Source organism: Pseudophryne corroboree, chromosome 9 (assembly GCF_028390025.1).
Source record: "Pseudophryne corroboree isolate aPseCor3 chromosome 9, aPseCor3.hap2, whole genome shotgun sequence".
Lineage (NCBI taxonomy): Eukaryota > Metazoa > Chordata > Amphibia > Anura > Myobatrachidae > Pseudophryne > Pseudophryne corroboree.
This window is the reverse complement of record NC_086452.1, coordinates 19,993,788-20,008,319: the sequence shown is the minus strand read 5'-3', so window position 1 is coordinate 20,008,319 and position 14,532 is coordinate 19,993,788. Positions and strand designations below refer to the sequence as shown.

General features: G+C 47.2%; 1 protein-coding gene across 2 annotated transcripts in view; it reads left to right on the top strand.

The window, feature by feature from the left end:
• DNAJB4 (DnaJ heat shock protein family (Hsp40) member B4) overlaps nt 1-12,320 on the top strand; it is a 40,697-nt gene extending 28,377 nt beyond the window's left edge. For both annotated transcript variants that reach the window (XM_063939013.1, XM_063939012.1), the window contains exon 3: nt 5,061-12,320. In XM_063939013.1, the coding sequence (XP_063795083.1) occupies nt 5,061-5,291 (231 nt within the window). In that variant the 3' untranslated portion in view covers nt 5,292-12,320. The remainder of the gene's footprint in view (nt 1-5,060) is intronic.
• The last annotated feature ends 2,212 nt before the right edge of the window (nt 12,321-14,532 follow it).

The window sequence follows — 14,532 nt, the reverse complement described above, 5'->3', positions numbered from 1 at the left end:
AGCGCCCGTTACCTCAGATACAGACGCCGACACGGATACTGACTCCTGTGTCGACGGTGAAGAGACAACCGTGATTTCCAATAGGGCCACACATTGCATGATTGAGGCAATGGAAAAAGTTTACACTCTTCTGATAATATAAATACCACCAAAAAAAGGGGTATTATGTTTGGTGAGGAAAAACTTCCTGTAGTTTTCCTGAATCTGAGAAATAAAATGAGGTGTGTGATGATGCGTGGGTTTCCCCCCGATAACAATTGATAATTTCTAAAAAGTTATTGGCAGTATACCTTTTCCCGCCAGAGGTTAGGGTGCGTTGGGAAACACCCCCTAGGGGGGATAAGGCGCTCACACGCTTGTAAGAACAAGGGCTCTACCCTCTCTGGAGATGGCCGCCCTTAGGGATCCTGCTGATAGAAAGCAGGAGGGTATCCTAAAATGTATTTACACACATACTGGTGTTATACTGCGACCAGCAATCGCCTCAGCCTGGATGTGCAGTGCTGGGTTGGCGTGGTCGGATTCCCTGACTGGAAATTTGATATCCTAGATAAGGACAGTATATTATTGCCTATAGAGCAATTAAAAGATGCATTTCTATATATGCATGATGCACAGCGGAATATTTGCCGACTGGCATCAAGTATAAGTGCGTTGTCCAATTATACCAGTAAAGTGGTCAGGTGATGCGGATTCCAAACGGCATTTGGAAGTATTGCCTTAAAAAAAAAAAAAAAAAAAAGGGGATGTACCCCAGGTCGCCTCTCAAAATAAGACGCCGTATTATCAGGCGCAGTCCTGGTTGGCAAGCGGACAAAAGGGTTCCTCTTTTCTGCTCGTGACAGAGGGAGAGGAAAATGGCTGCAGAGATCAGCCAGTTCCCAGGAACAGAAACCCTTTTCCGCCTCTGCCAAGCTCTCAGTATGACGCTAGGGCTTTACAAGTTCAGGCACGGTGGGGGCCCGTTCTCAATGAATTTCAGTGCGCAGTGGGCTCACTCGCAAGTAGACCCCTGGATCCTTCAGGTAATATTTCAGGGGTACAAATTGGAATTCGAGACGTATTCCCCTCGCCGTTTCCAAAAGTCTGTTTTACCGACGTCTCCCGCTGACAGGGAGGCAGTTTTGGAAGCCATTCACAAGCTGTATTCCCAGCAGGTGATAATTAAGGTACCCCTCCTGCAACAGGGAACGGGGTATTATTCCACACTATTGTGGTACCGAAGCCAGACGGCTCGGTGAGACCGATTTTAAAATCTAAAATCTTTGAACACTTACATACAGAGGTTCAAATTCAAAATTGAGTCACTCAGAGCAGTGATTGCAAACCTGGAAGAAGGGGACTACATGATGTCTCGGGACATCAAGGATGCTTACCTTCATGTCAAAATTTACCCTTCTCACCAAGGGTATCTCAGGTTATGGTACAGAACTGTCACTATCAGTTCAGACGCTGCCGTAGGGATGGTCCACGGCACCCCGGGTCTTTACTGAAGTAATGACCGTAATGATGATATTCCTTCGAAGGAAGGGAATTTTAGTTATCCTTTACTTGGACGATTCCCTGATAAGGGTGAGATCCAGGGAACAGTTGGAGATCGGTGTAGCACTACCTCAGGTAGTGTTGCGGCAGCACGATTGGATTCTCAATATTCCAAAATCGCAGCTGGTTCCGACGACTTGTCTCCTGTTCCTAGGGATGATCCTGGACACAGTCCAGAAAGAAGGTGTTTCTCCCGGAGGAGAAAGCCAGGGAGTTATCCGAGCTAGTCAGGAACCTCCTAAAACCGAACCAAGTCTCAGTGCATCAATGCACAAGGGTTCTGGGTAAAAATGGTGTCTTCCTACGAAGCAATCCCATTCGGCAGATTCCACGCAAGACTTTCCAGTGGAACCTACTGGACAAATGGTCCGGGTCGCATCTTCAGATGCTTCAGCGGATAACCCTGTCACCAGGGACAAGGGTATCCCTCCTGTGGTGGTTGCAGAGTGCTCATCTTCTAGAGGGCCGCAGATTCGGCATGCGGGACTGGGTCCTGGTGGCCACGGATGCCAGCCTGCGAGGCTGGGGAGCAGTCACACAGGGAAGGAATATCCAGGGCTTATGGTCAAGCCTGGAGACATCACTTCACATAAATGTCCTGAAGCTAAGGGCCATTTACAATGCTCTAAGCTTAGCAAGACCTCTGCTTCAAGGTCAGCCGGTGTTGATCCAGTCGGACAACATTACGGCAGTCACCCACGTAAACAGACAGGGTGCCACAAGAAGCAGGAGGGCAATGGCAGAAGCTGCAAGGATTCTTCGCGGGGCGAAAAACCATGTGATAGCACTGTCAGCAGTTTTCATTCCGGGAGTGGACAACTGGGAAGCAGTTTTCCTCAGCACGACCTCCACCCGGGAGAGTAAGGACTTCACCCAGAAGTCTTCCACATGATTATAAACCGCTGGGAAAAACTCGACAGGTATTGCGCCACGTCAAGGGACCCTCAGGCAATAGCTGTAGATGCTCTGGTAACACCGTGGGTGTACCAATCAGTGTATGGGTTCCCTCCTCTGCCTCTCATACCCAAGGTACTGAGATTGATAAGATGGAGAGGAGTAAGCACTATATTAGTGGCTCCGGATTGGCCAAGAAGGAATTGGTAACCGGAACTTCAAGAGATGCTCACGGAGGATCCGTAGCCTCTACCTCTAAGAAGGGACCTGCTCCAGCAAGGACCTTGTCTGTTCCAAGACTTACCGCGGCTGCGTTGACGGCATGGCGGTTGAACGCCGGATCCTGAAGGAAAAAGGCATTCCGGATGAAGTCATCCCTATCCTGATCAAAGCCAGGAAGGATGTAACCGCAAAACATTATCACCGCATTTGGCGAAAATATGTTGCGTGGTGCGAGGCCAGTAAGGCTCGACGGAGGAAATTCAACTGGGTCGATTCCTACATTTCCTGCAAACAGGAGTATCTATGGGCCTGAAATTGGGGTCCATTAAGGTTCAAATTTCGGCTCTGTCAATTTTCTTCCAAAAAAGAACTAGCTTCAGTCCCTGAAGTTCAGACATTTGTTAAAGGGGTACTGCATATACAGCCTCCTTTTGTGCCTTTAGTGGCACTTTTGGGATCTCCAGGTGGTTTTTGGGTTCCAAAAGTCACATTGGTTTGACACACTTAAATCTGTGGAGTTAAAATATCTCACAGAAAAAGTGGTCATGCTGTTGGCTCTGGCCTGGGCCAGGCGCGTGTCAGAATTGGTGGCTTTATCCTGTAAAAGCCCTTATCTGATTTTCCATTCGGACAGGGCGGAATTGAGGACTCGTCCTCAGTTTCTCCCTAAGGTGGTTTCAGCGTTCACCTGAATCAAACCTATTGTGGTGCCTGCGGCTACTAGGGACTTGGAGGACTCCAAGTTGCTAGACGTTGTCAGGACCCGGAAAATATATGTTTCCAGGACGGCTGGAGTCAGGAAATCTGACTCGCTGTTTATCCTCTATGCACCCAACTAGCTGGGTGCTCCTGCTTCTAAGCAGACTATTGCTCGTTGGATTTGTAGTACAATTCAGCTTGCACATTCTGTGGCAGGCCTGCCACAGCCAAAAATCTGTAAATGCCCACTCCACAAGGAAGGTGGGCTCATCTTGGGCAGCTGCCCGAGGGGTCTCGGCTTTACAACTTTGCCGAGCAGTTACTTGGTCAGGAGCAAATACGTTTGTAAAATTCTACAAATTTGATACCCTGGCTGAGGAGGACCGGGAGTTCTCTCATTGGGGGCTGCAGAGTCATCCGCACTCTCCCGCCCGTTTGGGAGCTTTGGTATAATCCCCATGGTCCTTACGGAGTTCCCAGCATCCACTAGGACGTCAGAGAAAATAAGAATTTACTTACCGATAATTCTATTTCTCGTAGTCCGTAGTGGATGCTGGGCGCCCATCCCAAGTGCGGATTGTCTGCAATACTGGTACATAATTATTGTTACCAAAAAATTCGGGTTATTGTTGTAGTGAGCCATCTTTTCGAGAGGCTTCTCTATTATCATGCTGTTAACTGGCTTCAGATCACAAGTTGTACAGTGTGATTGGTGTGGCTGGTATGAGTCTTACCCGGGATTCAAAATCCTTCCTTATTGTGTACGCTCGTCCGGGCACAGTATCCTAACTGAGGCTTGGAGGAGGGTCATAGGGGGAGGAGCCAGTGCACACCAGGTGATCCTAAAGCTTTCTTTAGATGTGCCCTGTCTCCTGCGGAGCCGCTATTCCCCATGGTCCTTACGGAGTTCCCAGCATCCACTACGGACTACGAGAAATAGAATTATCGGTAAGTAAATTCTTATTTTTTCACCTGATCGCTGCGCTGCGAAAATCGGCAGGGAGCGATCAACTCGGAATGACCCCCTTAGTACAGAGCAGACACTGAGGGAGGTCACTAGTCACAGCCAAAGTCCATACGCAGAGAACCTTGACATTAGTGTGGTGGGTGGTAGCCAAATAAAAAAATATAAATAATACTACAGAATAGAGGTTTTATTACAATTACATGTCTCATGCTTCTCTCCAATATGAGGTCTATTCATACTTATGGCCAATGGCATGCCCTGGCCACTCTGTGCTGGATCACAAGATCCTTTTACAGTGACAATGGGGGTAATTCCAAGTTGATCGCAGCAGGATTTTTTTTTAGCAGTTGGGCAAAACCATGTGCACTGCAGGGGAGGCAGATATAACATTTGCAGAGAGAGTTAGATTTGGGTGGGTTATTTTGTTTCTGTGCAGGGTAAATACTGGCTGCTTTATTTTTACACTGCAATTTAGATTGCAGATTGAACACACCACACCAAAATCTAACTCTCTCTGCACATGTTACATCTGCCTCCACTGCAGTGCACATGGTTTTGGCCAACTGCTAACAAAATTCCTGCTGCGATCAACTTGGAATTACCCCCAATATGAGGAGAATGTGCAGCCCTCTGCAGTAAGACTTGTATCAAACAATGCCTATTGTCATTGCCTCTTCCATGTTACAGTCACCGAGATGTTCGCAATATGACCCTGTAACACTATTATTTGTTCCAGGCCCTGTGCGGATGTGCAATCACTGTGCCCACCTTGGAGGGACGGAATATCCCAATGACTATAAATGAAATTATTAAACCGGGGATGAGACGACGGATTATTGGCTATGGACTCCCTTTTCCAAAAAACCCAGAGCAGCACGGAGATCTACTAGTGGAGTTTGAAGTTATATTCCCAGACAGCATTCCACAGCCATCCAAGGAGATCCTGAAACGACACCTGCCTATTTAGTGGGATTCCAGGCACGGGTGATGGGAAGAAGGCATAGGCACATTATTACAGTATAAGACGCTCTACAGATATACTACAGTGTCAGACGGTGTACGCGATATACTTACCCGAGGTGTACACACACCCCAGCAGTATTAGGGTGGGCAGTGTATGTACAGTATTACATGTCTAACAGTGACTTTCTCTGCTCTTGCCAATTGTTGTGCCCCAGGCTTACTAATGACGAGTGTTTATTATATCAGCATTTATGCTAGTGTAGCGCTGATAGCTGAATTCAGGAAGCTGGCAAATAGCCGATAATAGGAGGTGAAGCAAAACTCTACAGCATTGTAACACATATGGACGGTGCATCAGCCACTGCACTGACACTAGTCTGCACTGTTCCTCCTCTTCTACAGCCCTGGCACTAGTCTGCACTGCTCCTCCTCCTCTTCTACAGCCCTGGCACTAATCTGTGCTGCTCCTCCTCATCTACAGCCCTGGCACTAATCTGTGCTGCTCCTCCTCCTCTACAGCCCTGGCACTAGTCTGCGCTGCTCCTCCTCCTCTTCTACAGCCCTGGCACTAATCTGTGCTGCTCCTCCTCCTCTACAGCCCTGGCACTAATCTGTGCTGCTCCTCCTCCTCTACAGCCCTGGCACTAGTCTGTGTTGCTCCTCCTCCTCTACAGCCCTGGCACTAGTCTGTGCTGCTCCTCCTCCTCCTCCTCCTCCTCCTCTACAGCCCGGGCACTAGTCTGCGCTGCTCCTCCTCTTCCTCTACAGCCCTGGCACTAGTCTGCGCTGCTCTTCCTCTTCTACAGCCCTGCCACTAGTCTGTGCTGCTCCTCCTCCTCTACAGCCCGGGCACTAGTCTGCGCTGCTCCTCCTCTTCCTCTACAGCCCTGGCACTAGTCTGCGCTGCTCCTCCTCCTCTACAGCCCTGCCACTAGTCTGTGCTGCTCCTCCTCCTCTACAGCCCGGGCACTAGTCTGCGCTGCTCCTCCTCTTCCTCTACAGCCCTGGCACTAGTCTGCGCTGCTCTTCCTCCTCTACAGCCTTGGCACTAGTCTGTGCTGCTCCTCCTCCTCTACAGCCCGGGCACTAGCCTGTGTTGCTCCTCCTCCTCTACAACCCTGGCACTAGTCTGCGCTGCTCCTCCTCCTCCTCCTCTACAGCCCTGCCACTAGTCTGTGCTGCTCCTCCTCCTCTACAGCCCGGGCACTAGTCTGCGCTGCTCTTCCTCCTCTACAGCCCTGGCACTAGTCTGTGCTGCTCCTCTTCCTCTACAGCCCTGGCACTAGTCTGTGCTGCTCCTCTTCCTCTACAGCCCTGGCACTAGTATGTGCCGCTCCTCTTCCTCTACAGCCCTGGCACTAGTCTGTGCTGCTCCTCCTCCTCTACAGCCCTGTCACTAGTCTGTACTGCTCCTCCTGTGCTTACTGAGCAGCTGGCCAAGGGCTCACAATTCTAGGGGCCTCTGAGCAGGGGCAGGTTGGGCTGTGAAATCTGCCCTCCCAGGCTGGTGCCCCCTGAGCTTCTTGGAAGGCAGGTACAGAATGCGGCTCAGCCACTCTGATTGTGAATTACAGGACAGGTAGCGTTCCTAACTTGCCTCTAAGCCTGTAGTGAGACTGCCTGTGGTGTGTGGCTGTCAGCATGCTGGTCGGTGGATGGCTGGATCTATCCACCAATTAGAGTGCAGCATTCTCTACCTACCCAGCCTGCAGCCATATAGTGAATGGCTGTCAGCATCCTGATTGGCCGATGGCTGGAGCTATCCACCATGTATGGAAGCATGTGGAGAGATGGTGCAGGATCGCAGGAGGGATACATTTTGTTTTCCCTGTGAAGAGGTGGGTAGGGGCACCAGTGCATTGCTTTGCCCAGTGCCTACAATGCTGTTAAGACGGCTCTGACTAAATGCTTAAGACTGCATTACCCGCACTTGCCTGTGCCCATTTTTAGAGCATGCAAAATAGGGGTACATCTAACTCTGCTATGGGCATTCCTCTAACTCTGCCGTAGGCGTACGTCTAGCATTTTCCATGAGCAACATCTAGCTCTGCCAATGGGTTTAGGTCTAGCTCTGCCAATGGGTTTACGTCTAGCTCTGCCAGTGGGTTTACGTCTACCTCCGCCAATGGGCGTACGTTTACCTCTGCCAGTGGGCGTACGGCTAGCTCTGCCAGTGGGCGTACGTTTTATCCTTACATACTTGTCCACTTTAATACATATTTAGTGAAATGGTAAATGCACTAAAACAACAATACTGACATGGGGGGAGGAGGGGGGGGGGGGGGGGTTTGTTACCCCTACCGGGGTCGTTAACCAAAGAATATACGGAATGTGCAATAGGAGGCAGCTGGGCTGCATCTTCTTTTTTTCTTTTTTTTTTAGTTTACCCTGCCAAAGTTCTCCTATTATTTACCATAGCATTGAGTGCTATCACATCCTACCAATGAGGGTATTTACTAATGTTATATAGGTGCAGATCTGCATGAATATTATACCAACCAATCAGCAATTCGTATTGATCTGTCTAATGTAAGGTAGGTAATGAAAGCATAGGAGTGATTAGATGGCAGCTGCACTTGTGACTTGTTATATAATCAGGAATGTCAGGTCTCATGCTACTGAGGGCATCATTTACGAAGCATATTCACGCACGGCGGTTTTTACCCCATTGTGCCTTACAGGTACACCCTGCATAAATAAAGGTGCCCTCCTGCTTTCTGCGTTTGGGTGACACCACACACAATCTACCCGGTTGCGCTTGTGTTATACACCACTTCCCTTGCGAGCAATAAGCACATTTGCTTTTCAGCATAATTTACACTGCGTCAGAGATAAACAACCCCCCCCCCCCCCCATCTTGCATCAGAAAAAAAAAATTGTTTAAAGAACATTCGGTTCCCGGGTGCCGGGGGACGCACCAATCAGTGTCAGCGGGGTATTCGTGAGCAGCTACGTCTGTACCTGAGTGCCTGGGTTTCTGTTATTATATATATATATATATACACACACACACACACACACACACACTTATTTGTTTCTTTGCTATATGTGTATCTGTACCTACATGTGGATATCTTACAGCTAGTAAAATGGAAGAGGACTTGGTACCACCTATAGGCTGTTAGTTGGTACTACAACCAGTAAGACACCATTTATACTGACACCCCCAGAACCAGTCATTATATCCATTGTCTGTGGCCTCGTTACACACAGATATACTCCGCTTTCAACTCAACACAAGTTTGCTATTCATATGGATGAGTCTTTCATTTCTAAAGTAACAACATGTTTCACAACCCTATACAATAGGGACACACTAACCATGTACTGTACAGTAATACAGTAAACCTGGCGTCCCCCTAAGTGACAGACGGACTGCCATAAACAACAGCCAAAACCTGCAGAAGCTAGGCGCTTAGATTATTATTTTGAATCGGTATTTCCTAATGTTAATGTAAAAAAAAAAAACACGTTTTTTTTGCGATGTGTAATCCTGTTGCGGCAGCATTGTGACCGCCGGGGTCCCGATTGGCGGTATTTTAACCACTTCCCCTGCGGAGGGGTGATCCTACTCTATCCTGCATCGCCCGTTTACAGTCCTCGGCTGAACCTTTAGGATGCATCCTTTTGTATACAGGAGTGAATTAAATATTCCATTGCACTTTATTTTAATTTTAAGAAAGACATGAGAGAGAGAGAGAGAGTCAGGGCAGACTGAGCCGGTCTCTGCTGCTCAGGAGAAGGTGAATAATAGAGTTTAGTTATATTCCCATCCAGGAATATAATCCTTCCATAGCTAGAGGTGTGAAATGTTAGAAATATTGCATCTATTTGCTCTTAATGTGTTTCTAGACAATTATTTTTCCCACCTCTTGGGTGACACGTATTAGTGGCAGGCTGCTGCCCAATGGTGAGAACATGTAAGAGCTGTGCAGTCTCTCGCTGTGGTGCCCACCACAAGCGTCCTCTCCTGGCCATACCCCCTGAGTCAGCTGCTCTTTGGATCTCCACCAGGGAAAAGTTTGCACCTTTTAAGGACACGGTTTATAAGAGCCCCAGTGACGCCCTGGATGCTGCTTGATGTAAGCCGTTCCTTTCATGGTTAGCTGCAATAGGTCACTGCAGCCATCACCAGAACCTGGATAATGTAACAAAGGCCAGATATCAGCGTCTCTGTGCTCAAATCAGCGTCAGTTCATTTGTGTGCCTTAAATGTAACATTTAATAGCATCTAGTTCTTTATCCCATTTCAAAAGGAATCCCTATTTTTCCACTGTCCCCCTGTCTATATTAGGGCCACCCTCACTGCGTCCACCTCCCCTCGGCCTGTAAGAACGGCGTGATTTAGTGTAAATCTAGGTGCACTTGCGCAAACTCAGATGCATGGCTGGACCAGAGCAATGAAAATGTTGTGCTTCATAAATGATCTCCTATGTATTTACTAATGAAAGCAAAACCTAACATAACGTGAGACTTGTAGACTTATAGATGTGTCCTATTGTACAGTTGATTCAGTCGCGCCAAATATCCCCTCCCGGTGCGCCAGGTGCTGGACAAATGCCGCGCTGATCCTCCTTTTTGCTGAAAATGTGCGTATTATTTGCACAAATAAAACTACTGGAAGCGACAAAGCTGCATTGCTAGTGACCAGTGACTGGGGAGTGCGACATTTGTACATCTGTGTGCAACGGAGCCTGAATCTGTGTACAAAGGACTCTGATGCAGCGGCTGCTGCTTTTTCCGGCTCCACGTTACGTTGTGCTTAATGTGCAGCTTTGTACCTGTGTAAAACCAATTCCTGGGCGGTTATAGGGGGTCATTCCGAGTTGTTCGCTCGTTATTTTTTTCTCGCAACGGAGCGATTAGTCGCTAATGCGCATGCGCAATGTCCACAGTGTGACTGCGCCAAGTAAATTTGCTATGCAGTTAGGAATTTTACTCACGGCATTACAAGGTTTTTTCTTCGTTCTGGTGATCGTAATGTGATTGACAGGAAGTGGGTGTTTCTGGGCGGAAACAGGCCGTTTTATGGGAGTGTGCGAAAAAACGCTACCATTTCCGGGAAAAACGCGGGAGTGGCTGGAGAAACGGAGGAGTGTCTGGGCGAACGCTGGGTGTGTTTGTGACGTCAAACCAGGAACGACAAGCACTGAACTGATCGCAGTTGCCGAGTAAGTCTGGAGCTACTCAGAAACTGCTAAGAAGTGTCTATTCGCAATTCTGCTAATCTTTCGTTCGCAATTTTAATATGCTAAGATTCACTCCCAGTAGGCGGCGGCTTAGCGTGTGCAATGCTGCTAAAAGCAGCTTGCGAGCGAACAACTCGGAATGACCCCCATTGTCTCTGCCTCTAGTACACTGCGAGCGGCTTTCCTCTGCGTCTGCGATACGACAAAGAAGCAAAATAAATATATGGTACGCAAATTTTCTCAGTACGTCTCAGTCGCACCAGGGACCTCGCGACATATGGCGTACGGATGCTCAGTGTATGAGGACACAGCTGTACAGCTGACCGGCTCTCACGGAGGTTCCAAATCAATACAACAGCGTGAAACCCGAGATATTACACAGCAGCTGTAATAGCGACAATGGCTGCCCTAAATTTAAGAGCATTAAACATTTATTTTTTTGTGTCCCTTTAATGATGTTATGTTATTATCAGATTCTAGGCAATCTGATAATAACAAGAAAACTGGACACAATTTAATATACAGCAGTAACCATAAAAACATTAAAACAAAACTTCTATTTAAAATGAAAGAAAAAAAAATATATACTAATTCTTAATAAAAAGTTTGTATTTTTTATTTATTAAAAAAAAAAAGTGAAACGCAGGGAAATCATCGTATCTCTAATAATATATAAATTTATTGGCATGTGCAGGAGCTGCCATATCGGTTTCTCTGCTGAGGTACAATAATTGTGAGTCCCCGGTAACAGACGCAATCATTTCTCTCAGATAGAAGCTGCATGTATAATGGGTGTATAGAAGATCTGCAATGTCCAGGTCCACAGTCATTAGGTCAACACTGACAAAAGGTCGACACGGAAAACGGACGACACAAAAAAGGTCGACACCATTTTTTCGGGGTTGTTGTTTTCGCTTCGCTCGCCATGCTGCTGCCCGCGTATGATGTGATGCAGGTTACTATTCCCAATCGTAGTCCATGTAGATGGTAAAGTATAAAAAAGGTGTAAGAAAAAAAAAAAGGCAATTTTTTTCTAAAACTGTATATTTTGTCCAATTTCTAGACACGGAAGGGGAGATGTATCAAAAAGTACAGTGAGATATAGTGGAGAGAGATCAAGGGGTCTATTCATGAAGCAGTGAAAAGTGTGGAGAAGTGAACCAGTGGAGAAGTTGCCCATGGCAACCAATCAGCATTGAAGTAACATTTATAATTTGCATACTATACAATTGTACGGAGCAGCTGATTGGTTGCCATGGGCAACTTCTCCACAGTCTCACTTCTCCACTCTTCTCACTGCTTCATGAATAGACCCCAAAGTATCAGCCAATCAGCTCCCAACTGCCATGTTACAGGTTGTGTTTGGAAAAATGGCAGGAGCTGATTGGTTGGTACTTTCTCTCTCTCCAGGCTTTGATAAATCTCCCCCTTTGTGGCGTATCCAGTATTATTAGAACAATGAATATGTGTCAGTCTGTGTTACCAATGGTAATCTTTGTTACGGGAGAAACATATAAAGGTGCTGGTAATATATCATGTAACACAACAAGAAAGCACACAAACCAGTTTGGCCGCACAATAGCTTAGCAGTATAATAGGTCGGGAAATGTCTGTATTTTCTCTGTTCCGACCTGTTTTACATTTTGCAGTGTTTCCTCGCTGCGTGTTCTTACAGAGTTTAGATTCCTATTTCAGATAAGATTGTGGTGTCAGGAAAAGGAATTCAGTTTGAAGCATGATGCCTGTGACTTTCTTATATCGGGAACTATAATTATATTTTGTTTGAAAAACTTTATGTTCATAACTATATTTTTTAATAAAGATTTCTTAACATGTTTAATAAACTTTTGTTCCGGGTAATGTTAGATGTCAAATTCGATTGGTGATAAGGTGTATGTGATGTGATGCAGGTGGAGGCTGACTGTATATAAGGATGGAGGCCGGGGTACAGTGTGATAAGGTGTATATGATGTGATGCAGGTGGAGGCTGACTGTATATAAGGATGGAGGCCGGGGTAGTGGGTACAGTGTGATAAGGTGTATATGATGTGATGCAGGTGAAGGCTGACTGTATATAAGGATGGAGGCCGGGTAGTGGGTACAGTGTGATAAGTTGTATGTGATGTGATGCAGGTGGAGGCTGACTGTATATAAGGAGGCGGGGTAGTGAGTACAGTGTGATAAGGTGTATGTGATGTGATGCAGGTGGAGGCTGACTGTATATAAGGATGTAAGGATGGAGGCCGGGGTAGTGGGTACAGTGTGATAAGGTGTATATGATGTGATGCAGGTGGAGGCTGACTGTATATAAGGATGGAGGCCGGGTAGTGGGTACAGTGTGATAAGGTGTATGCGATGTGATGCAGGTGGAGGCTGACTGTATATAAGGATGGAGGCCGGGTAGTGGGTACAGTGTGATAAGTTGTATGTGATGTGATGCAGGTGGAGGCTGACTGTATATAAGGATGGAGGCCGGGGTACAGTGTGATAAGGTGTATATGATGTGATGCAGGTGGAGGCTGACTGTATATAAGGATGGAGGCCGGGGTAGTGGGTACAGTGTGATAAGGTGTATATGATGTGATGCAGGTGAAGGCTGACTGTATATAAGGATGGAGGCCGGGGTAGTGAGTACAGTGTGATAAGTTGTATGTGATGTGATGCAGGTGGAGGCTGACTGTATATAAGGATGGAGGCCGCAGTAGTAACTACAGTGTGATAAGGTGTATGTGATGTGATGCAGGTGGAGGCTAACTGTATATAAGGATGTAAGGATGGAGGCCGGGGTAGTGGGTACAGTGTGATAAGGTGTATATGATGTGATGCAGGTGAAGGCTGACTGTATATAAGGATGGAGGCCGCAGTAGTGGGTACAGTGTGATAAGTTGTATGTGATGTGATGTAGGTGGAGGCTGACTGTGTATAAGGATGGATGTGATGCAGGTGGAGGCTGACTGTATATAAGGATGTAAGGATGGAGGCCGGGGTAGTGGGTACAGTGTGATAAGGTGTATATGATGTGATGCAGGTGGAGGCTGACTGTATATAAGGATGGAGGCCGGGTAGTGGGTACAGTGTGATAAGGTGTATGTGATGTGATGCAGGTGGAGGCTGACTGTATATAAGGATGGAGGCCGGGTAGTGGGTACAGTGTGATAAGTTGTATGTGATGTGATGCAGGTGGAGGCTGACTGTATATAAGGATGGAGGCCGGGGTACAGTGTGATAAGGTGTATATCATGTGATGCAGGTGGAGGCTGACTGTATATAAGGATGGAGGCCGCAGTAGTGGGTACAGTAGGATCAGGTGTATGTGATATGATGCAGGTGGAGGCTGACTGTATATAAGGATGGAGGCCGGGGTACAGTGTGATAAGGTGTATATCATGTGATGCAGGTGGAGGCTGACTGTATATAAGGATGGAGGCCGCAGTAGTGGGTACAGTAGGATTAGGTGTATGTGATATGATGCAGGTGGAGGCTGACTGTATATAAGGATGGAGGCCGCAGTAGTGGGTACAGTAGGATCAGGTGTATGTGATATGATGCAGGTGGAGGCTGACTGTATATAAGGATGGAGGCCGGGGTACAGTGTGATAAGGTGTATATCATGTGATGCAGGTGGAGGCTGACTGTATATAAGGATGGAGGCCGCAGTAGTGGGTACAGTAGGATCAGGTGTATGTGATATGATGCAGGTGGAGGCTGACTGTATATAAGGATGGAGGCCGCAGTAGTAGGTACAGTGTGATAAGGTGTATGTGATGTGATGCAGGTAGAGGCTGACTGTATATAAGGATGGAGGCCGGGGTACAGTGTGATAAGGTGTATATGATGTGATGCAGGTGGAGGCTGACTGTATATAAGGATGGAGGCCGCAGTAGTAGGTACAGTGTGATAAGGTGTATGTGATGTGATGCAGGTGGAGGCTGACTGTATATAAGGATGGAGGCCGGGTAGTGGGTACAGTAGGATCAGGTGTATGTGATATGATGCAGGTGGAGGCTGACTGTATATAAGGATGGAGGCCGGGGTACAGTGTGATAAGGTGTATAT